The sequence below is a fragment of the Equus caballus genome, chromosome 8, assembly GCF_041296265.1.
Source record: "Equus caballus isolate H_3958 breed thoroughbred chromosome 8, TB-T2T, whole genome shotgun sequence".
Taxonomy (NCBI): domain Eukaryota; kingdom Metazoa; phylum Chordata; class Mammalia; order Perissodactyla; family Equidae; genus Equus; species Equus caballus.
In genome coordinates this window covers 25,320,651-25,342,788 of record NC_091691.1, presented here as the reverse complement: position 1 = coordinate 25,342,788, position 22,138 = coordinate 25,320,651, and the positions used below count along the sequence as shown (strand labels likewise).

General features: G+C 54.2%; 1 protein-coding gene across 4 annotated transcripts in view; it reads left to right on the top strand.

Annotated features, from left to right (window-relative positions):
• Positions 1–20,529, top strand: part of ABCB9 (ATP binding cassette subfamily B member 9) — a 35,242-nt gene extending 14,713 nt beyond the window's left edge. For all 4 annotated transcript variants that reach the window (XM_014727565.3, XM_023647268.2, XM_023647266.2 and 1 more), the window contains exons 3-12: positions 5,023–5,137; positions 5,712–5,842; positions 6,821–7,026; positions 9,093–9,290; positions 10,531–10,659; positions 12,439–12,627; positions 13,111–13,284; positions 15,417–15,576; positions 16,864–17,000; positions 19,263–20,529. In XM_014727565.3, coding sequence (XP_014583051.2) covers positions 5,023–5,137; positions 5,712–5,842; positions 6,821–7,026; positions 9,093–9,290; positions 10,531–10,659; positions 12,439–12,627; positions 13,111–13,284; positions 15,417–15,576; positions 16,864–17,000; positions 19,263–19,523 — 1,700 coding nt within the window. In that variant the 3' untranslated portion in view covers positions 19,524–20,529. The remainder of the gene's footprint in view (positions 1–5,022; positions 5,138–5,711; positions 5,843–6,820; positions 7,027–9,092; positions 9,291–10,530; positions 10,660–12,438; positions 12,628–13,110; positions 13,285–15,416; positions 15,577–16,863; positions 17,001–19,262) is intronic.
• Positions 20,530–22,138: the final 1,609 nt, after the last annotated feature.

Genomic DNA, 22,138 nt, shown 5'->3' with positions numbered 1-22,138 from the left:
TGGTTTGCAAATATCTTCTCCCATTTGTTAGGTTGTCTTTTCGTTTTGTTGATGGTTTCTTTTGTTGTGCAGAAGCTTTTTAGTTTGATGTAGTCCCATTTGTTTATTTTTTCTACTGTTTCCCTTGCCTGGTCAGACATGGTACCTGAAAATATGCTGCTAAGACCGATGTTGAAGAGCATACTGCCTATGTTTTCTTCTAGACGTTTCATGGTTTCAGGTCTTACGTTCAAGCCTTTAATCCATTTTGTGTTAATTTTTGTGTAATGGTGTAGGATAATGGTCTACTCTCATTGTTTTGCATGTGGCTGTCCAGTTTTCCCAAAACCATTTGTTGAAGAGACTTTCCTTTCTCCATTGTTCTTGGCTCCCTTGTCGAATATTAGCTGTCCGTAGATGTGTGGGTTTATTTCTGGGCTCTCAGTTCTGTTCCATTGATCTGTGTGTCTGTTTTTGTGCCAGTACCATGCTGTTTTGATTACTATAGCTTTGTAGTATGTTTTGAAATCAGGGAGCGTGATACCTCCAGCTTTGTTCTTTTTTCTCAGGATTCCTTTGGCTATTTGGGGTCTTTTATTGTTCCATATAAATTTTAGGATTCTGTGTTCTATATCTGTGAAAAATGTTGTTGGAAGTTTGAAAGGGATTGCATTGAATCCATAGATTGCTTTAGAAAATAGGGATATCTTAGCTATGTTAATTCTTCTAATCCATGAGCGTGGAATATCTTTCCATTTCTTTGTGTCTTTTTTAATTTAGTCCAACTGACAGTTTTCAGTGTACAGATCTTTCACCTCTTTGGTTAAGTTTATTCCTAGGTATTTTATTCTTTTTGTTGCAATTGTAAATGGGATTGTATTCTTAATTTCTCTTTCTGCTGCTTCATTGTTAGTGTATAGAAATGCGGCTGATTTTTGTATGTTGATTTTGTATCCTGCAATTTTACTGTATTCATTTATTATTTCTAAAAGTTTTTTAGTGGATTCTTTAGGGTTTTCTATATATAAAATCATGTCAACTGCAAATAGCGACAGTTTCTCTTTTTCCTTTCCAATTTAGATCACTTTTATTTCTTTTTCTTGCCTGATTGCTCTGGCTACGACCTCTGATACAATGTTAGATAAGAGTGGGAAAGTGAGCATCCTCGTCTGGTTCCATAGATTATTTAGTCAGTCTTCTGTTGTTGGACTCGTGGGTTATTTTGAGTCTTTTTCTTACAATAAATACATTTCATATGCATGTGGGTATATCTGTAGGATAATTCCCGGAAGTGGGATTGCTGGGTCAAAGCATTTTTTGTAATGAAGCAGAAGAAATTAGAGACCATCAGAGTACATTGTCTGTGGAAAGATGAAGTATAGTTTTGTGAAACTTTGAGTTACATGCGCCTGTGTGTTAAGTGTGACCTGGTTTGTGATGTAAAATGTATTTGTCACTATGGGTCTGGTCCAGGTGGGTTGAAAGCACCACTCCAGCACCGAGGGTAGGATGGCAGCATTGCAGGGTGGACACTCCACGGGAGCTGGGGCAACGAGGCCTAGGTGGAAATCCCATTCTGCTCCCTCCCTGGCTGTGTGACCGTGGGCAGGTTCTCGAACCTTCCAGAGCCTCACTTCCTTGTCTGTGAGACTGGGATTGGTAGTATCCTTACGCCATGAGGTTGTGAAGCTTGAATAAAGCAGATGGGAGACAGGCATGTGCAGAGCTTAGTGCAACAGGTGAGTACTCAGGAGTGTCAGCGATCACGAGTGGTTCCATGTTTCACTCACGGGGACAGAGTCTGGGAGTGGCCACAAAGCCAGAGTGTTCTCGAAGAGGACAGGCGAAGCCCAGAACTGGCCCCAGTTCCGCAGCCCCTTTCTCTGACTGTCCACCTTCTGCCCTCTCAGTCCTGGCCCCTTAACCGCTGTGTGATTTTAGGCAAGTTGCTTAACCTTTCAAAGTCTCAGGCTCCTCAGCCATAAAATGGACATAATAATGTGACCCATCATGTTGGGGCTCTGAAGCTCAGTGAGTTAAGACAAGGAAGACACCCGGACACTCCTGGCACATAGAGAGCTCCCGATAACTTTTGGTGGCTGTGAATATTGGGGTGATCCTTTCTGTTTAACCAGCTAGTTCTCCTACTCATGCTTCAAGGCCCAGATGTCCCCTCCTCAGGGAAGCCTCCTTGGATTCCACCGACAGCGGCCCTTTGTCTGCACCTCAGTTACAGTGTTGGTGACATGAAAAGCATACATCCACCCTCCTGCCTGCACTACCAGGCTGAGCCCCTCAGAGGTGGGGGCCGAGTCCGACTCTCCCTGCTCCCCTGATACCTGGCACAGAGGGAGGCTCACGGGATGAGTGAACGAATGAATGAGCGAACAGATGACTGTCCTGCCTGTGTGGGCAGATGGTGCCCCACGACCTCGCTTCCTGCCAGGTTCCTGCTGTCAGCCGGGGCGCACTCAGAGAATGCAGATGTCCTGAAACACACCTGGGCAGCTTCTGCTGGGTCGAAGTTGCTGCCTCCGACTTGGGCTCAGGCCCCCGACGTCACTGATACTTCACGCAAGTTTACTGATCCCAGCCAAGCTCCAGTTTCTCATCCTGAAATGGGCACTTCCTTGGGCTCTTGTGAGAATTAAGTGAGATGAAGCACGGTGCCCAGCAGAAATCAGTTTTTCATGAAAGTTAGGTGCTGTGATTATTAATAATTGTTTTTCAATCAACAAGCATCCAGTAGGGCCCAGCTTTTACTAACATCTCATAATCTGAAAGAAAAACTGCAGATTAGGAAGAAAGGTCAGTTTTAGGTTTGAGTATCTCCTATTAAATTGAGATTCTTTTTTTTATTTTTTAAGATTTTATTTTTCCTTTTTCTCCCCAAAGCCTCCCGGTACCTAGTTGTGTATTTTTAGTTGTGGGTCCTTCTAGTTGTGGCATGTGGGATGCCACCTCAGCATGGCTTGGTGAACGGTGCCATGTCCGCGCCTAGGATTCAAACTGGCGAAACCCTGGGCTGCGAAAGCAGAGCGTGCAAACTCAACCACTCAGCCGTGGGGCCGGCCCCCTAAATTGAGATTCTTTAATATGGATTTCATGGCAACCCAACTACATAAACTTGGGCAAGTGACTTAACCTCTCTGAGCTTCAGTTTTCTCATCTGTAAAATGGGAAGAATAATAATACCATACCTATATGGGAGGGAGGCATTTGAGATTTGAAAGAGATGAGGGAGCAGATATCTAGGGTAACAGTGCTCCCAGCAGAGGGAACAGCCCATGCAAAGGTCCTGAGGCTGGAAAGTGCCTGGTTGTAAGGAATAGCAAAGAGGCCAGCAGAGCTGGAACAGGGTGAGTGGGGGTAGGGTAGAAGATGAAGTCACGTCAGTCACAGGGGCCCGATTGTGCAGGATGCCGTTGGCCACTGTAAGGACTTTGACTTTTACCCTGGCTGCGATGGGAGCCATTGGACTGTTTTGGGCTCAGGTACGACAAGATCTGATTTCAGTGTCACAAGACCCTGCTGTCAACTGAGTGGAGAATAGGCTGACGGGGACAAGGGCAGGGAGAGCCAGGAGCTGGTTACTGAGATAGTCTAGGCAAGATGGGCGGCTTGGACCCAGGTGGGCAGTGGAGGCAGTGAAAGTGATCGGGTTCTGGAAATATTTTGAAGGTGAAGCCTCAGGATCTGCTGACAGATTGGAGAGTTTCATGTGGCTCTTGTGCAGATTCAACCCCAGAGTTGGCATATGTGCGTGGCCCAGCACCTGCACCCAGAAAGGGCTCGAGAAACGTCTGCTGTGGTTAATATCGTCGGTGCCTGCTGGAATCAAAATGCTTTTGGAGCTCGCTGATGCCCTTTTCTCCCCTGTGGGTAAACTGAGGCAGAGCTTCCGCTCACGTGGAACTCCACAGTGGTGGCTGGAGACCCCATCTGGCCGAGGACTGTAGGGACTGAGGATCCCTAGGTTGCCATCTTGTGGTCCCTGTGCCAAGACCAGCAGAGGGCACCAGAACCCCACAGAAGCCCTCATTGTCCCCACTGGGCCAGTCATGTAGAGCTGGCCAAGGAGGGGCTGGCCAGATCTGCCCAGGATTCATTCACTGACCTTTATTGAGTGCCGACTGTGTGCCCAGCCCCAGGCCAAGCTGTGCCTGTGGCAAGAGCTGCAGTGAAACGGGACAGAGCCTGGGCTGACCGCGTTTCATTCCCTGTCTATCATTTCCATGAGACGAGTGGGCATCCCGGATTATCGGGAAGGAAGGGACAAGGAAGGAGCCCCCAAATTGGAAGCCGGTTTGGGTTTGAGTACTGGCCCTGCCTCTTAACTACTGTGTGACTTCAGGCAAATTACTCCACCTCTCTGAGTCTCCCATTCCACCTCTGTGAGATGGGGGTGACATCCCTTCTCAACCCCCTCTCCCCACCCCTGCCCAGGATTGTGGTGAAGATTCACTAAGACAAACGGGTAGGAAATAACCTGGCAAATTGTGTAGCGCCCACCAGGAGGGCCGCGGTGGCAATTTCCAGCACTGCTCGGAGCCAGAATATCCACATCTGAGGTTCTAGAATTTGGACTCTGAACCCTCCGTCAATGAGAAGAAGGATGTGAACTTGGCGTCATCAGCCCCTATTGCTGTGTGGCCTGGGCGAGGGTCACCTCATCCTTTCAGTGTCGCTTTCCTCCTCTGTAAAGTGGTGTGATGACAGGACCAACTCGAGTCTGCATGCAGAGAGGATGAACCTCCGCCCGGAGTCCCGTGCTCTGAGTGCTGGGGGCCTGGTGGCTGTTATATACCCCCGACCCCGGCTGGGTAGATGGAATAACCCATATGTCCTGTGTTCCTGCTCCCTGAAAAGAGAGCGTTGAGCAGCGGCCCCCACCCTGCTCCCGCCGTGGGGAGAGGCTGGAGATTGCCCAGAGAGAAACGCCCCCAGTGGAGCGAGCAGAGGGGTGGCCTGTGGGCTTCTGGGAGCAGGGGTGCGGGCTCCCCTGGCTGCAGACGCCCCCTGAGCCCACCCTGTCTCCGGCAGGAGAGACCTTCCTCCCCTACTACACGGGCCGGGCCATCGACGGCATCATCATCCAGAAGAGCATGGAGCAGTTCAGCACAGCCGTCATTGTCATGTGTCTGCTGGCCCTCGGCAGGTAGTCGGCGCTCGACCCCACTCCCTCCCCCGAGGCCCGCAGCTGGTGGGGGGAGAGCAGCTCCTCAGGGGAAAATGGGCCAGAGGGGTGCAAGAAATGTCCCTGGTGGGCCTGTCCCTTAGCTGGTCACCGTGGTAACCAACAAACAGGGCTTAGCACCCATGTCCATGTGGTTCAGCCACACCCTAGAGCCATACTCGCTTGTCCCTAAAAATGGCTGCAGTCCTTAAGGGTTCCCTTTTCACCCTCCCTGGCTGTTTTCCAAGTGGAAGACGAGGACCAGCCCTGTCTGCACTGTTCTGGAAGGGAGAGGGATCTGGCTGGCAAAGTCGGGTCCCTCACCGACCCGTAGACACAGTCCCCCTTTGCCCTCACCTTGGGAGCTCCAGCTGGGGGACAAGGGAGACCTCGGGGTGGTGCCAGCCCTGGAGAGTGGGCTCAAGGTTGAGGTCCATCCCGTCTCCGCCCCGCAAGTGGCCGATGCCTGCCAGCAGCGGGAGGGGACAGCCAGGTAGCAGCTGTTGGTTGTCAGAAGGACGTCGTGCTCTATGTAACATCTCTTATCTGCAATTAGCTCATTTGCCGCAGGTATTCGGGGCGGCATCTTTACCCTCGTATTTGCCAGACTGAACATCCGCCTTCGAAACCGTCTCTTCCGCTCGCTGGTGTCTCAGGAGATGAGCTTCTTTGACGAGAATCGCACAGGTTGGTCCCCCGGGGCCTGGGGTGACCTGGGGCTGGGCCCGGCGGGGTGGGCTTGCCTCGCATTGAGGAATTAAGTGGGCACGTTCGTGGTCTCAGCCACGCTGGCCCCTCCATCCAGTTCAGGAGGGAAACCCCCAGCAGGCTGGCTGGCCCCTGGCCCTGCCCGAGCCCTGGGGAGCTGGCCTGCTGGCTGAGGTTTGGGTGTGAGCTGTGGCTGCCCTGGGACCCTGGCCAGGCCACCCGAGGTCCCTGCAGGAGCCAAGGCCTCGCCTCCCACTGCCCTCTGGAAATCGTGAGGGCCAGGACTGCCCAAGCCTGTGGCCTGAGAGGCCCAGCACCTATGGGGGTGAGTGGGGTGGGGGTACAGGGTGAGCCAGACAGACAGTGTCATCTCTGGCCAGGCTCCCAGGCTCAGACAGAGCAGCCTGGGTCTGAGGCCTGGTCGTACCACTCACTAACTTCACCTCCCTGAGCCTCTGTTTCTTCATCTCACGAAGAACAATAGATGGGAACAATCACAGCAGCCACCCCATAGGGTTGCTCTTAGCCCGGGATCCAGGGGTTGGTAAAAGAGTATCTGCCTTTTCTCCTCCTCCGGCCCAGACGGCCATTTCTCTGTGAGGCAAGAGAGGAGTTCATCCCTCTGCCAGGGCAGGCAGGAGACGTGGCTTTGATTCTGGCTCAGCCGCCGGCAAGCTGTGTGGCACTGAGCGAGCCTCTTCCCATTCTGAGCCCCGGCCGCCATCTCTGTGCTGTGGGATGTGCTGAAGCTGAGGCATGAGGCTGGTGTCAAGGGCTGGGCTCAGAGCGGCCCTCGAGGGGCATCTCTTCCTCCCTCCCCACCCCGCCCGGAAGGTGGGGGAGGTCCGCCCTGTCCCACGCTTGTCTTGGAAGCCCCCTAGCCCCCCGCCTCGAGTCCCCTGCCCTGCCCGCAGTGGCCTCGTTGCTGCAGCGGGAGCTGAGCTGCCTGTGTTCCAGGGGACCTCATTTCCCGCCTCACCTCGGACACCACCATGGTCAGCGACCTGGTCTCCCAGAACATCAACATCTTCTTGCGGAACACGGTCAAGGTCACAGGCGTGGTGGCCTTCATGTTCAGCCTCTCGTGGCAGCTCTCCTTGGTCACCTTCATGGGCTTCCCCATCATCATGATGGTGTCCGACATCTACGGCAGGTACTACAAGGTAGGCCCGCCTGGTCCCTCCCTGGGTCTAGGAGCGTGGTGGCTCCCAGGCGTCCCCTCAGAAGGGGCTTGGGGGCCGCAGGGGCTAGCAAAGGACCCATCTTGAGGCTGTGTTTGCATTCATTCACTTGTTCCTTCAGTCATTCAATCAATACTTATTGAGCACCCACTACATCCCGAGCACCAGGATCCATCAATGAAACAGACAAGGGCCCTGCCCACAGGGAGCTTATATTCTGGTGGGAAAGACAGACAATGAGTAACAACAATATTAATGATGAGAATATATAATACAGTAAAACGTGCTAAGTGCTGGGAGAAAAATGAAGGGAGGGAAAGAGATTAGGAGCATGCGGGTGGGTGCGATTTTAAATAGGTCTTTCTGAGAGGGCGACATTTGAGTCAAGAGGTGTTCCAAGTGGAGGAGGGCACAACCGGTGCAAAGGCCCTGAGGTGGGCACGTGCCTGGTGTGTCTCAGGAGCCTCAGGGAGGCCAGGGAGGCTGGAGCGGTGCGGGGGGATGGGAAATGAGGGCAGGGAGGCAGCAGGGCCCCAGGCGCGCATCTCTGCAGACCTTCTGTGGCACTGGAGGGGCCGTGTGCCCCCTTTCTGTAGAGTGTGCGTTCCTGCGGGGCTGGCTCGGGCCCATGATGCAGTGTGGACAGGCCGCTGTCCCCCAGCCCCTCCTTGGCACTGCGTCTGCCGGGAAGGCCAGCCCGTGAGCTGGGCCCCCGCCACACCCGCCTGCTTCCTGCTTGGTGGTGCCCCGCCCCTACCGAACCAAGGCCGGGTTCGGGCAGGGGCAGTGGCAGGCCCCAGGGATCTGGGCCTGGGGGGCAGGGTTCTCCCGAGCACGGGGCTTAGACCCTGATGGGCTCAGCGTCCCCAGCTCAGTGGGAGCCCTGGGAGCCTTTGACCTGAGGCCAGGCCCAAAGGACCCGGTTCCCCGCAGCCGCTGTGTCACCTTCTGGCAGAGCCTGCCGCCCGGACGGCCTCTCCCTGCGCCTCGGGGTCACAGGCCGTGCTGTCTTCCGTCCTCAGCAGAAAAAGTACATCTGCGAGTTAGAGCCCCACGGGTCCCCTTCCTCTGCTCCCCACCCCGCTCTTCCTCCCTCCCTGCAGGCCCCGGGAGCGGGAGCGGGGCAGGAAACCCCGCCGCTCCTCATCGGCCCTCCTCCTGCGCACCTTGGCCGGCCCTGGGCCGAGTGGGCGAAACCCCTAGGCCCCCCTGCTCCGGTCTGCAGCCTGCAGGCGTTAGTGCGGCACCGGGTCAAGTTGGCAGCCGCCGATGGCTGCGCGGGACTTGCAGGTCCTGGGACGTGTCTGGGCAGGACCCCGCCCAGGAACCCCTGGCGGCCTTCCAGGCTCGTTGGAGACTCTGAGTGTGGTGACTCTTGCAAAACCTGAGCAGCTCTGCCCAGACACTGCTTCCAGAACTCTGAGGGGCAGCAGCCTGCTGGTCACACTCTTGGAACCGCTTCTCAACCATCTTTCCCCAGTTATACACACCATGCAGGCGGATATAACCCATGGCCTCTGCCAACATCTAGAACTTGGCTAGGTATTCTGTAATCTCTGTGCCGACCCTCAGGCCCTCACATAATTTAATGTAACGTTGATGATGTAAATGATGTCCCCGTAATAGTTGGTGTTTCTTGTATAGTGTAGAACCTGAACAACCATCCAGGACATCCCTGCTCTGATGCCAGTACAAAAACAGGTTTTGAGGCTCCTTTTCTGAAAGGATTACCAAAAACTGTACGGTCATGAGTAACTTCCTTTGACTACTGGAGATGACTTAACGGTCAGCCTCCCATCCTTCAGGAGCTAGAACCTTGGGATGTCACCCCTAGAATCCAGCTGGAATCTATTCTCTAAGTCTGTCAAGTGGAGCCAAAAGATGGGGGAGAAAGGAGAGCTGGGTCTTATCCTTTCGTCCTTGGGACTCCCCGCATGGAGCTGGCAGCAACGAAGGGTAGAAAGACCCAGAGAGGCCTGGGGCTCAGCTGGAAACTGAGACTGTCTGTTTTGGTGTCCCCTCTTTCTTGTCCCCCCTCCTGCCCACAGAGGCTCTCCAAAGATGTGCAGAGCGCCCTGGCCAGAGCCAGCAACACGGCGGAGGAGACCATCAGCGCCATGAAGACGGTCCGCAGCTTTGCCAACGAGGAGGAGGAGGCAGAGGTGTACTCGCGGAAGCTGCAGCAGGTGTACAAGCTGAACAGGAAGGAGGCAGCGGCCTACACCTACTACGTCTGGGGCAGCGGGGTACGTGGCCCTCGCCCCCAGCAGGGCTGACGGTGGGGACAGCACCAAGGATGGCAGAGCCCTTGATCAGGACCGTAGCCCGGGTCCCTGTGTGTCGGTGTCAGGCCGCTTGCACCTGACTGCACTCAGTGGCAGCTTTCTGCTTGTCCGGGAGAATCTTTCTGGAAAAGCCTGCGTCCTCACAGAGGACCCCCCTCCCGTCCTGCCGGGGCCTGGGCAGCGGGCTGAGAGCTGGCTTTTCTCAGCTGGGGAGGCATTCCTGCCGGGGAGGGGCGTCACCCGGAGGCCAGGCCACTTTCCCACATATCCAGGGTCACAACCTCACCTGCCCCCTAGAGTGTCTGCTGACTCTCTGAGGAGTGTCGCAGCCCCTCCCTGGAGGATGGGGAGGGCTCAGGTCCTGTCGCTGCCACATCTGGGAGGTGGGCACATAGGGGGTCAGCTGGGGCAGGAATGAGGAGGGATTGGAATTTAGAGGGAAGAACATGCTGCTGGTCTACAGGGGGTCCAAGGGACAGGGACTGTCTGGGTCCCCCCTGGGCAGGCCGCCCCTCAGAAGTGCCGAGCCAGGGAGGAGAAGGGGCGGAAATCCAGCTCAGCTCGCGGGCCCCTTTGCAGTCGGTGCCCCACAGGGGCGCCTTTGTTGCTTGCACAAGGACACTTGGGGTCTAGCCAGGACCTAATTATGGGGCCTGCAGTGGGAGGGGCAAATAGGGACCCTGACTGGTCCCTCTCCTCTCCCAGACACACCCCAGGCTCGGGAGGGTGGGGTGTACCCTGGACAAGCTCTCCCTCGTGGAGCCTTGTGGGCGAGGAAACAGACGGCATCGTCCTGCTCTGCCCAGCTCATGGTGTGCCCAGCGGACTTGACCTCTCTGAGCCTCGCTCTTCCCAACGAGGAGGAGGCCTAAGAACTCCTTCTTGGCCTAGCCGGGGCACTTGGGGGTTGCATGTGTGTGCCAGGGCCTTACAAAGGAAGCCTTGTTCTCAGCCAGGCCCATGGCCCACTCCAGCTGGAGGCCTTTGCCAGGAAAAACTCCACGGCGGGGGCGGGGGAGGATGTGAGGGACAGATAGCACCAGCACGTGGGAGGACATCCCCGAGGCTGGCGGGAGTTTCAGTTTGTGGCTGGGAGGGCACAGCCCACAGCTGCTCTCACGTCCCCTTGCAGCCTGGGGGACAGGAATGGGGGCCATAGGGGGCCGATCTGACCCAAATCCCTTGTTGCCTCTGCCCCCAGCTCACACTCCTGGTGGTCCAGGTCAGTATCCTCTACTACGGGGGCCACCTTATCATCTCAGGGCAGATGACCAGCGGCAACCTCATCTCCTTCATTATCTACGAGTTTGTCCTGGGCGACTGTATGGAGGTGAGGGGCTGGCTGGGGGAGGGGTCCTGGGAGAAGGGAGGGGTGTGTGAGGGAGAGGGATCCAAATCAGGGGGTGCTCCATGGTCCAGGGGTGTGGTACTCTTTCTAAGGTAGGTAAGGAGAGAATGTGATAATGCCAATAATGATGATAATACCGACAGGTGGCAGTGACAGTTATTTCAGAAAATGCTCCTAAGAGCTCCAGGGAGGCCTCCGTGCTAGGCAGATTCCCATTTCTCAGAAAAAGCTGAGGCTCAGTGATGTTAAGTGACTTGCCCTCCGCGTCTGTGTGGGAACTGGGTTCAAAGCCAGAGGGGCCCGGCGTTATTTTAACCCACTTTAAAGAGCAGTGCCATGGAAAACACAGTGGTGGTTTTAGAGCACGTCTTCACCTGGGCTCTCCCTCCAGCAGACCTGGCCTTTATTTCCCACAGTGATGAAGCCCAAGGACGTGTCTGTGGGGGCATCTGCTGCAGGTGGCACTTTGCATGGGACACTGTCACACATGCAGTGTCATTTGTCTCAGCACTTCTCCCTCCAGGGCCCCGTGCCTCAGAAGTACCCACACCAGGGGCAGAGGTGCTTGTCCCGGGATGTTCGGTGCAGCAGTGTTTGTAACAGGGAAGAGCTGAAACAACCCCAGGGGCCCACCGACCAGGGCTTGGGTAAATACGGTAGGGCTTGGGTAAATACGGCACATCGGGATTCCGGAAACAGTCCACCTGTCCTGTAAAACCAGGCAGAGCTGCAGAACTGAGGTGGGTCTGTGTGCCCCGGCGTGGAAAGAGCCCGAAGCTTTATCACAGTGAAAAAGCTGATCCCTTAGCAATAGGGATAGTCTGATCCCATTTGTGTTTTTTCAGATCTCAAACTTTTTAATCATATACGTGCATATGTTTATAAATGCTCAGAGAAAGGGCTGGAAAGATCCAGTACATGGATAACCGGGGCCGCCTCTGGGATGAGGCATGAAGGACAGCGTGCACGCACACTTGTACCTGAATATGCATAGTAATATCTTGATATTAATGATAGCAGTCATCACGGTGGTGTGGTGGAGCACTGTCTTCACAAAACCGTGACACTGGAACTAATGTCACCCCCACGTCACCAACTGGGACACTGAGTCACAGCACTCAGATGCCGGGCATGCCTGGGTTCAAGTCCTGGCTGTGGCACTTCCCAGCTGTGTGACCTGGGGAAAGTTACTTGCGCTCTCTGTGCCTCAGTTTCCTCATCAGCAAAGAGGAGATGATGATAGAACCTACCCGTTAACATAAACAAAGTGCTCAATAACATGAGTCCTCATTATTCACATTTATATTGTGTATATTTTTACCCAAGGAGAACGTAGAGTATAAATTAAGAGCCATTTTTACAAGTGAAATTTTTTAAATGCTGTGGCAGCTGAAGGAGGAAGGGCGGATTCCTGTTCGGCCGCCTTGTGGCTGGTTCGTGTGACTTCCCTGTGCTTCCGTTTCCCCCTCTGGGGGTCAGTGACACCTCCCCTGCTGGGCGGGGGCAGATTTAGGTGTGGTGACTGCCACGTGCCGGCTCCCCATGTATTCTGGGAAGGGTGCTGGCATTTGTGCGGCTGTCCTCAGTTTCTCCTTAGCGTCACTGGCTGCTGCACTAGCAGGTGGGCGCCAGCAGCCTCCGGTGCCCCCAGAGCTGCTCTGTGTCCTTGCTCTCTCTGCACCCCGTTCATCCCTCTGGCACAAGGGGGGGGGCCCAGGGATGGCCTGTCGGTGGGGCAGGAACGCATCTCCTCCCCCGCAGTCCATGGGCTCCGTCTACAGTGGCCTGATGCAGGGAGTGGGGGCCGCCGAGAAGGTCTTCGAGTTCATTGACCGGCAGCCAACCATGGTGCACGATGGGAAGTTGGCCCCTGACCACCTGGTGGGCCGAGTGGACTTTGAGAACGTGACCTTCACCTACCGCACTCGGCCCCACACCCAAGTCCTGCAGGTGAGAGGGGCTCGAGGCCTGCCCAGGTCTTCCTTTCCCTCATCCCATCCCTCTGCACCTAATCCAGGCCAGGCCCTGGCGGTGTGGCCAGGAACACGGAAGGCCAGTCCCTGCCCTGGGGCAGTTTGGGCTCCAGTTGGGATAAGTGCTAGGAAGGCAATAGATCAGGGTGGCGTGACAGGGGCAGTCTGCAGAGATGGTGTTAACAGTCAAGGAGGGCTTCTCGGAGGAGGTGACATTTGAGCTTAGACCTGAACGAGGAGCAGATGCCACACCAGCTGGCTCTTTAAGGAAAGAACGTTCCAGGCAGAGGAAATAAGTATAAAAGTGCTGCCAAATCCGAGAAAGGAGAGCATCCTGGGGGACCAGCAGTGCCCAACCATGGCATAGGAGCACAGGGCGGGCTGGGAAGGGCACCTACCCGTGTCTGAGGCCAGAGCATCTAAGCCGGTGGCCCCAACCGTGTCTGCCTGTTCCTTGCAGAATGTCTCCTTCAGCCTGTCCCCAGGGAAGGTGACTGCGCTCGTGGGGCCCTCGGGCAGTGGGAAGAGTTCCTGCGTCAACATCCTGGAGAACTTCTACCCCCTGGAGGGGGGCCGCGTGCTGCTGGACGGGCAGCCCATCGGCGCCTATGACCACAAGTACTTGCACCGAGCGGTATGTGAGGGGCCCTGCTGCCCTCCTCCGCCCCTCTCTGTCTCACCTTCTGTTTGGTGAGCTGTAATGCAGATGCAGAGAGCAGCCCAAGGAAGGTCTGAATCATCATCACCTGTGTAGCGCCACCCAGGTCAAGAGAGAGAACATTCCGGCACTCCAGAAGGCCCGCATGGGTCCCTCTCTTCCCCCCACAAGCAGTGTCTCGCCTGGCTTTTATGATCCTAATTTCCCTGCTTTTCTGTTTTCTCGCCGTCTCCGTGTGCCTCCCCAGGCAGCGCAGCTGTGTTTGGCTGGGTTTGCACTTCATCTGCCTGGAATCACAGAGCGTGCATTCGTGTGCATCCTGCTGCTTCTACCCAACATTATTTGCGAGTCCTGCAGGTTGCGGCTGTGGTTGTGGTTCCTTCATTTTCGTTACTGGATGCTGATCTACTGTGTACACTTGTCACAATCTATGCATTCTGCTCCTCATGGATATTTGGGTTGTCTGCTGTTTTTTCCTATGACCAACAATACCGATATGGTCAATTTTGTCCATATTTCCTGGTGTGCATGGTTATGTTCTCCCAGACTGGATGTGTATCCCCAACTTTAGTAGCTACTGTCATTAAGGTGATCATACCACTTTACATTCCCACTCACAGTGGGTGAGAGTTCCAGTTGTTCCACAGTCAAGTCATCGCCAGTACATAAAGGAGGCTATTCATGACCATACAGTTTTTGGTAATCCTTTCAGAAAAGGAGCCTCAACACTTGATCCTGTTCTGGCATAAGAACAGGGATGCCCCAGATTGTTGTTCAGGTTGTACACTATACAAGAAACGCCAACTTTGAAGGAGGCACCATGTACATCATCAACATACATTAAATTATGTGAGAGCCTGAGGGTTGCCACAGATATTCCAGGACCCCCAACCAAATTCTGTATGGTGGAGAGGCCACAGATTGATAAATCTGCCCATGCATGTTCATGTAACCAGGGATAGGTGGCTACAAGTGGTTCCAGGTGTTCGACCCCCAGGGGTCTGGAAGTGGCGCCTAATAGTTAATATGCCCAGACACCTAACATTCTCAGACAGCTGCTATCATCAGTCCCCGATTTCTGCCAGGTGGTGAGTGCATGGAGTCGCTCCTTGACATCTTCTGCATTGTCCTGACGACTAAAGATATTACATACTTTTTCGTATGGTTATTCACCACTTGCATTTCCTTTGTGAATACCTTCTCTGTAATTTAAATTAAAAATTTTAATTTTCATAAACCTCAAACAGTAAGAGGCAACAATCTAACCATATTCCCATATATTCAGAGAATTTTCTACCTAAGACGTGAGAGTTCCCCTCCACCTCACCTTTCAGATTCCACCCTGTGGAGGTGACCGGTGTTAACTGGGAGCAAATAGCCCTCTCAGCCTGTTTCCTATCTTACATAAATAGATCAGTCTGTAAAGGCACTTATATAGTTTCTTAACAAAAATAGAATTGCACTGTGTGTGTGTGTATATATATATTGCAATTTGATTTTATGGATGCACTGTAATTATTTAACCAATCCCCAATTTATGGACAACTAGATTGTTCCTTTTTCTTTTCTTTTTTTTTTTTTTTTTGCTATTTTTTCTTTTGCTATTTATGCCATTGCAGTGATAGCCTCCATACTATCGTTTTTGTAGGCCAAATTCCTAAACCTGGGACCATGGGACAATAGCTCCTTTAAATTTAGAAGGGAGGGCCAACAGTCGGGAGGTCTTTGTGGCTGGGGGGCCTGCTGTGGCCTCGCCTCCTGCCCTGGACAGACCCACTCAGAGAGCTACCCTCCACGTTGTTCTCGTTCTCTTTTTGCCAGGACAGGGCAGACAGCGCGCCCTCTCGGCGGTCCGGGAAGCAGGCTTAGCCCAGAGCGGTGGGCCGAGCGGTCCCCACAGTGTTGGTCAGGGGAGGCTCGTGCAGAAAGTGGACTCCTCTGTTGGGAAAGAAAAGAGGCAGCTGAGTGCAGCAGCCGCGCACAGGCCCTGATCAGATGTCAGACCTGAGACCCCTGGCGTCAGCCAGGCCCGGGGCTGGCGACGTTCCTGGCGACAGCTGGACGGAGGCGTCCCTGGCTTCTCATGCCCCATCCTTCCTCCTCCACAGATCTCCCTGGTGAGCCAGGAGCCAGTGCTGTTTGCCCGCTCCATCACAGACAACATCTCCTATGGCCTGCCCTCCGTGCCCTTCGAGACGGTGGTGGAGGCTGCGCAGAAGGCAAATGCCCACGGCTTCATCATGGAGCTCCAGGACGGCTACAACACAGGTACAGAGCCCAGGAGCATCCTCCACCGGGCCTGAAGGTCCACCCTCAGGGATGTGACCCGAAATTCACATAACATGAACTTAACCATTTTAAACGCACAATTCAGTGGCATTTAGTACCTTCACAATACTGTACAACCACCAATTCTATTTAGTTCCGAAACATTATTACTTTTAAATAACATGTGTGTATTGTATTTATTACAATTATTTACTATTATATTAATAAATTAACATTTTAATTTAATAAATTTAACAATATGTTCATTCATATTATATATTTCATTATATTTAATATACTTTACAATTTTAACTCTTGAAAAGGAGTTATTCACATGGTTCAAAACTAAAAAATATATAAAATGGTATACAGTGAAAAGTTTATTCCATCCATTTCTCCACCCCCCGTTTCCTCCTGCCCCCACCAAAACCTCTTTCACTTGTTTCTTACGCGTCCTTTTGGAGTTTCTTTATGCAAATATGAATATGTATTTTTATTCCCTCCCACCCTTTACAGAAAAACCAGCACCTTATATTCTGCCCCTGGCTTTTTTAACTGAACAGAATATCTTGCAGCCTCTGCAGATTGAGACCGAGACAGCTGCCATGGTCTTTTTTTAACAGCTACATAGTGTTCCAGTGTATGGGCTTTATAATAATTTACTTGGTAAACAATTTATTTGTTCAGTTTCCTACCGATGGACATTTGGGTAGGTTTGTTTTTGCAGTAACAGTGCTGTGAGCCACACACAGCACGTGTACCTCGCTGCACACGGGAAAGTTGGTCTGTAGGGAAAACTCATCGTGGTGGGTTTGCTGTGCAAGGGGTGTGCATCTGTAATTGTGATCCGCGACTTGCGCATTACAAACCCCTGGGCACAGAGGTGTGTAGCTGCAGCCCCGTCATTACCAGCCATGGGGACTGCACGAGCTACACTGGCCCAGGAAGAGAGGGGGCTTGTCTCCCCACAGCCACACCAGCACAGTGGATTATCAAACATTTGGATGTTTGCCGAATTAATGAGTAAAATTTGGAATCTTGGTGCCAACTGCGTGCAGTCGTAATTGGCATGCATATTATGAACGCAGAGGAACAGCATCCTTTCATGGAGTTTGAGAGCTGTGGGTAGGCCCAGCCGCTGGTGCTTTTGGCCACACCTTTTCCCTAAAGCTCGGCTCCCCCTGCGGCAGGGAAAGCAGGGAAAGGTGGAGGAGGGGCGTCTCGCTCTTCCCTAGGCTGCCCCGGCCTCGCCTCCCGCTCACCTGCTCCTGTGCCTCCGCCACGCAGAGACCGGGGAGAAGGGCGCCCAGCTGTCAGGTGGCCAGAAGCAGCGGGTGGCCCTGGCGCGGGCTCTGGTGCGGAACCCACCCCTCCTCATCCTGGACGAAGCCACCAGCGCGCTGGATGCCGAGAGCGAGTACCTGGTGAGTGGCCAGGTGGCGGGGTGGTGCCGGAACAGGGAGCAGCTCCAGTGGTCCAGTCCCCCCTCCACCCGGCAGACAGGTGCTGGGAAGGGGTCTCCCAGGCCGCCAGCTTCCGGGACTGGGGTGTCCCAGTCGAGGTGGGGAGCCGGGGAGAGGAGCCCGGGGCCTGGACTGCAGCTGTGCGAGAGGGTCGTGCAGGAGCGTGGGCCAGGAGCTCCGCCCTGCCACGCAGAACATGAGCAGGTCTCTTCCCCTCTCTGAGTCCCACTTCCCTGGGAAGGAGCGTCTGGCAATGATTTGTAGCTGACCAGCTACCTCAGTCTCTCCCCGATGGACCCACTTATTACGCAGGTAGGTATTCTCTGCGCTTCTCTGGTACCAGGCACGTCCCAGGCGCTGGGGTCCCAGTGGCGGCTGACCAGACAGACAGAGCCCTGCCCGCTTGGCGTTTCCAGTCCAGGGGGAAGACAGATGATGAACGAGGAGACAAGCAGGAGTTCGGCCTGTGGCCTATGCTCCACAGAAAATGAAACCGTCATGTGATAGAGATTGAGGGGCCACCACTGTCAAAGGGAAACAGAACCGGACATTAGTTACAGCTGGAAAAACAGCTTTTATGCAGTAACTCTGGCAGATGGGGAAAGAGCTGAGTTCCATTCTGATTTGTGCAGAGGTGACAGTGGTGAGGGGCGTTGTAAAGGGAGAATGAGGGCGTTGGGAGCGGGACAGAGCAGGGGCTCAAGGGAGAGCTGACAAAGGGTTGGTCAGCGTGAAGGCGATTAGTCCAGTGGGGTCGCTAGCTGGCAGCCGTTGAAGATAGGATCCCACCCTCCCGTAGAGGCTGGGAGGCCAGACCCTGTCCTTCCTCATGACCGTGTTTCAAAGGAGTGGCCCTCAGGTCCTTGAGGAAGACTCCTGAGTTGTAGGAGATTCTTGTATATAGCCCAAAGGGACAGAGGAAGGATCTGCAATTTTAAGCCCTTTTTGGTAAATGCTGTAAGAAAGGGAGGTCAGGCACCTACCACCAGGTGTTGGCTGGAACAGTCGATTCTCCTGGCCGCACTGAGCACTAGGGGTCCAGGGCTCATCCCTGGACAAGGCCTCGTGCTGGAGTGGGGAGTCTCAGTGCACGGTGTGGAGGGGCTTATCTGTGCCGAGAGTCTGCAGTTCACGCGATAGAACCAGGGTCATCAGGTACCATTTGAGCTGAGACCCGAAAGGGAAGGAGCCAGCCATGGGGAGTTCTGGGGTAAGGGCAGAGGGTGAAAGGCCTGGAGCAAGTTCACAGCCAAGCCCGAAGGTCAGACGGGTGGGAGTCAAAGAGAGCGAGGTGCGAATAGAGTCAAAGGGAGAGAAGCTCCCCAGGCCCTGGTAACGAGTTGGAGGGATTTTTTTTTTTTTATTAATAGATTTTATTTTTTTAGACCAGTTTTCAGTTTAGAGAAAACAGCACAAAGTATGGAGAGTTCCCTTATATCCCTTTATCCGGCCCCCGTTTCCCTTATTATTAACGTCCTGCATGGGTGTGGTCCATTTGTTACGACTGAAGGACCAATATTAGTGCATTGTTACTAACTCAGGTGCGTAGTTCCATTAGGGGTCACTCTCTGTGCTGTCCGGTCTGTGGTTTTGACAAATGCAGAACGTCACTTGTCCACCATCGGAGATACAGAATAATTTCACAGCCCTAAACTCTCCCAGGAGTCTGGGTGTTATCCTAAGTGGGACGAGAAGTTGTTGGATGGCTTGGAGTAGGAATTCAACAAAAACTGATTAAACATTTAAATCCGTGTGGGGAGTGGAAAAGGGAGCAGGGCAGGAGAGTTGCCAGCATCCAGATGAGAAGCAGTGGTGGACGCAGAAAGAGGGGACAGAGCGAGAGAAACTGGGGAGACAGGATCTGCAGGGTTTGCTAATGGGTTGGATTTGGGCAATAATGGAAGGATGAGGAATTGGGGCCGACGGTGAGACCATCACTCAAGGCCAAGGTTAGAGGAAGGAGCAGCAGGACCAGAAGACGACCAGCTTGGGGCCCATGTGTCACTCACGAGCCTTGCCTCCTGTGGGCACTGAGCTCTGTCCCCAGGAACGGAACCCAGAGAGCAGGTCATGTGCAAGCCCTCGCTTTACAGATGAGGAACTGAGCCTCAGAGAGGTTAAGCATCACTAGGAAGTGGTGGAGCTGGGCTCCAAGCAGGACTGGGCCGGGTTGTGGGTGGCTGAGGCGGCGCCCACGTGAGCCAGCCCCTCCTGTTTCCGCAGATCCAGCAGGCCATCCACGGCAACCTGCAGAAGCACACGGTGCTCATCATCGCGCACCGGCTGAGCACGGTGGAGCGGGCACACCTCATCGTGGTGCTGGACAAGGGCCACGTGGTGCAGCAGGGCACACACCAGCAGCTGCTGGCCCAGGGCGGCCTCTACGCCAAGCTAGTGCAGCGGCAGATGCTGGGGCTCGAGCCCTCCTCAGACTACACAGCTATCCACCAGGAGCCGCCGGGCAATGGCAGTAACAAGGCCTGACCATCAGCCCTGCCTCTCCTGTGGGGCAGAGGCCCTGGTGCCCGCGTGGCAGGCGTACCCGTTGGGGCCCCCCGGCAGCCCCCGGCAGCCCCCGGCAGCCCCCGGCTGCCCTCCAAGCCCAGGCCCACAGCACTGGAGGCGACCTGCCGTATCCCACATGTCACTGCTTCCTGCATCTTGCCCCTAGTTCCCACCCTGTTCCCTGGGCCACCACCAGCCCCTTGCTGCCATGAGCCACCCCCTCCAGTCTGGGCAGTGGGGACACCGCTGGTCTCTCCATCTGGTCTCCCCAGGCTTCTAAGCAAAGGTAGAGCCACCTTTTTAAACCAAGATCTTACCAGGTTTTTACTGCTAGGTTCCATGGGACCCAGTCAACTCCTAGATTTCAAAAACATTTTTATAATTGGGAGTAATGGTGGGCAAGTTCACTGAGGTATTCTAGAAACTTCTGAACCAGGAGTGAGTAACCCTTCCTAATAGCCTGTGGGACATCAGAGAGAACTAGGCCCTTCCCCTTTGTCCCGTGAGAGAAGGGGCTTCCCTGTCCCAGTGGGAGGACACAGGGAGGGGACTTTCTGTCTCTCCTTCTTCCCAGCTTCGTGAGTCAGGCGAGGGGCTGGCCGGGAGAGTGGCAGGCGCCTGTCTGCCTGTCACCCCTGCCACCCTGCCGAATCCAAGCCAGTCTCACTGTGAACCACTGCAAACCTCAACTGGGGGAGTGAAGGGCTGGCCAGGCCTGGCGGAGCCTCGGGGCGTCCCGGCCCAGCACCCAGCTTTAGCCCCTGGCCCTGCCTCCTCCCTCCCCCCTCCCCTGCCTGGCTGGCACCCCACCACCACCACCACCACGTCCACCTGCTGCTCTGCTCTTTGAGGCCCTTTGGATGTCTGGGAGACACATTCTCCTCCAGTTCCGTGGATGGGATGGTGGCAAAGCCTGGGGTCTGGCTTTGTAGGGGAGGTTGTAAGATGTTGGGAGAACCTGGTCAATAAAGTGTACTACCTCTGATCCTTGACCTCTGACCCCTTCCTGGGCCCTCTGCCTCATCACCTGGTTAGATTTTTCCATCAGATCCAGCTCTCCTCCTGCCTGGTGTAATTGTAGAAAGACCTTGGGTGGTCTAGGGCCTCTCCCAGGTCTGGGAGCCTCCCGTCTGTGCTCTTCGTGTCCCCAGGATCTCCAGTGCAGACGTTCGTGTCTGTCTGTCTGTCTCCAGGGGGCTTGTGCAGGGTGATAGAGACCTGTCTCCTCTACATCCCTGGCCACCCGTGCCTCTTGGGAAAGCCGAGGCCCAGCGAATGCCACCTGTTCCTTTCTGTCGGGGACCAGGCACCCCGCGCCCGCTCCAGCCCGTGGAGCTAAGCAGTGTGACAACAGAACGGCTCCATCAGAAGGAGGCTGGGCTGGACACAGGAGGGCCTCCATGGTGGTTATTACTGGCTGGTTGTGCTGAAGTCTGGGTCCTAGGAGAGGGGCTGGGGCAATGGCTTTTTACCAACTGGTAGAGAAGTATTTCAGTGTATTAACTACTGGTCCTTATGTCATACTGCATAGACCAACTCAGTGTCAGCCATGTACCTATTTTCCTGCCAAATAAACCGAGGCCTAGAACCCAGACTGTGGCCAGCTGGGTCCCCTGCTTGTCCTCAGAGGCTTGGACCTGTCTTGAGCATCTTATCTATCCAGGACCCTCTGACTCCTTCCTGAAGAAGCCATTATGAGCCCTAGAACTGTGTTCCACAGCAAGAATGTGCTCGGGCCCAGGCCGGGGTTCCAGGTGGAATCTGAGAGACATTAGTATGTAGTGTCCATTCCCATTTAAGCCTCACAACAACCAATTTTCTCCCCATTTTAGAATTGAGGAATCCAAAGCTCAGAGAGGTTAATTGATTTACTCTATACCACACAGCCAAGACCCTATAAGCCACGCCCACAAAAGTACGGAATGAAAAAGTTATGGGGCATCATATTATCTGGACTCTAACTGTGCTTGGATCCTTCCATAATAAAAATAAATAAAAAATTTTTAAATGCTGTGAAAACCCAACAAAATACGTAGGTGAACTAAATTCAGTTAGGAGGAAAACTGAGACAGCTGTAAGTGACTTCCCTACTTATCTTCCCCTCCCTGGGCCTCAGTGTTCTCACCTGTCAAAGAGGAGGTGTTGCAAAGATGGAAGAAGAGAGGGAACTCCTGCCTGGGGAGCTGGGGCTCCTGGGGAGGAGGGGGTGTTAGTTTCCCGGGCCTGCCATAACAAATTACTGCAAACTTGTGGCTTAGAACAACAGAAACTCCCTCTCTCACAGTTCTGGAGCCTGAAGTCCAACGTCAAGGGGCCAGCAGGGCCACACTCCCCCCCGAAGGCTCTAGGGCAGCCTCCTGCCTGCCTCTTCCAGCTGCTGGTGGCTCCCGGCCTCCCTTGGCTTGTGGCTGCATCACTCCCATCTCTGCCTCCGTCGTCACATGACCTCCTCTGTGTGTCTCAAATCTCCCTCTGCCTTTCTCTTATAAGGACATTTTTGGTTCGATTTAGGGCCCATGTGGATAATCCAGGATGATCTCATCTTGACAGCCTGAATCACATCTGCAAAGACTTTTTCCAATAAGGTCACGTTC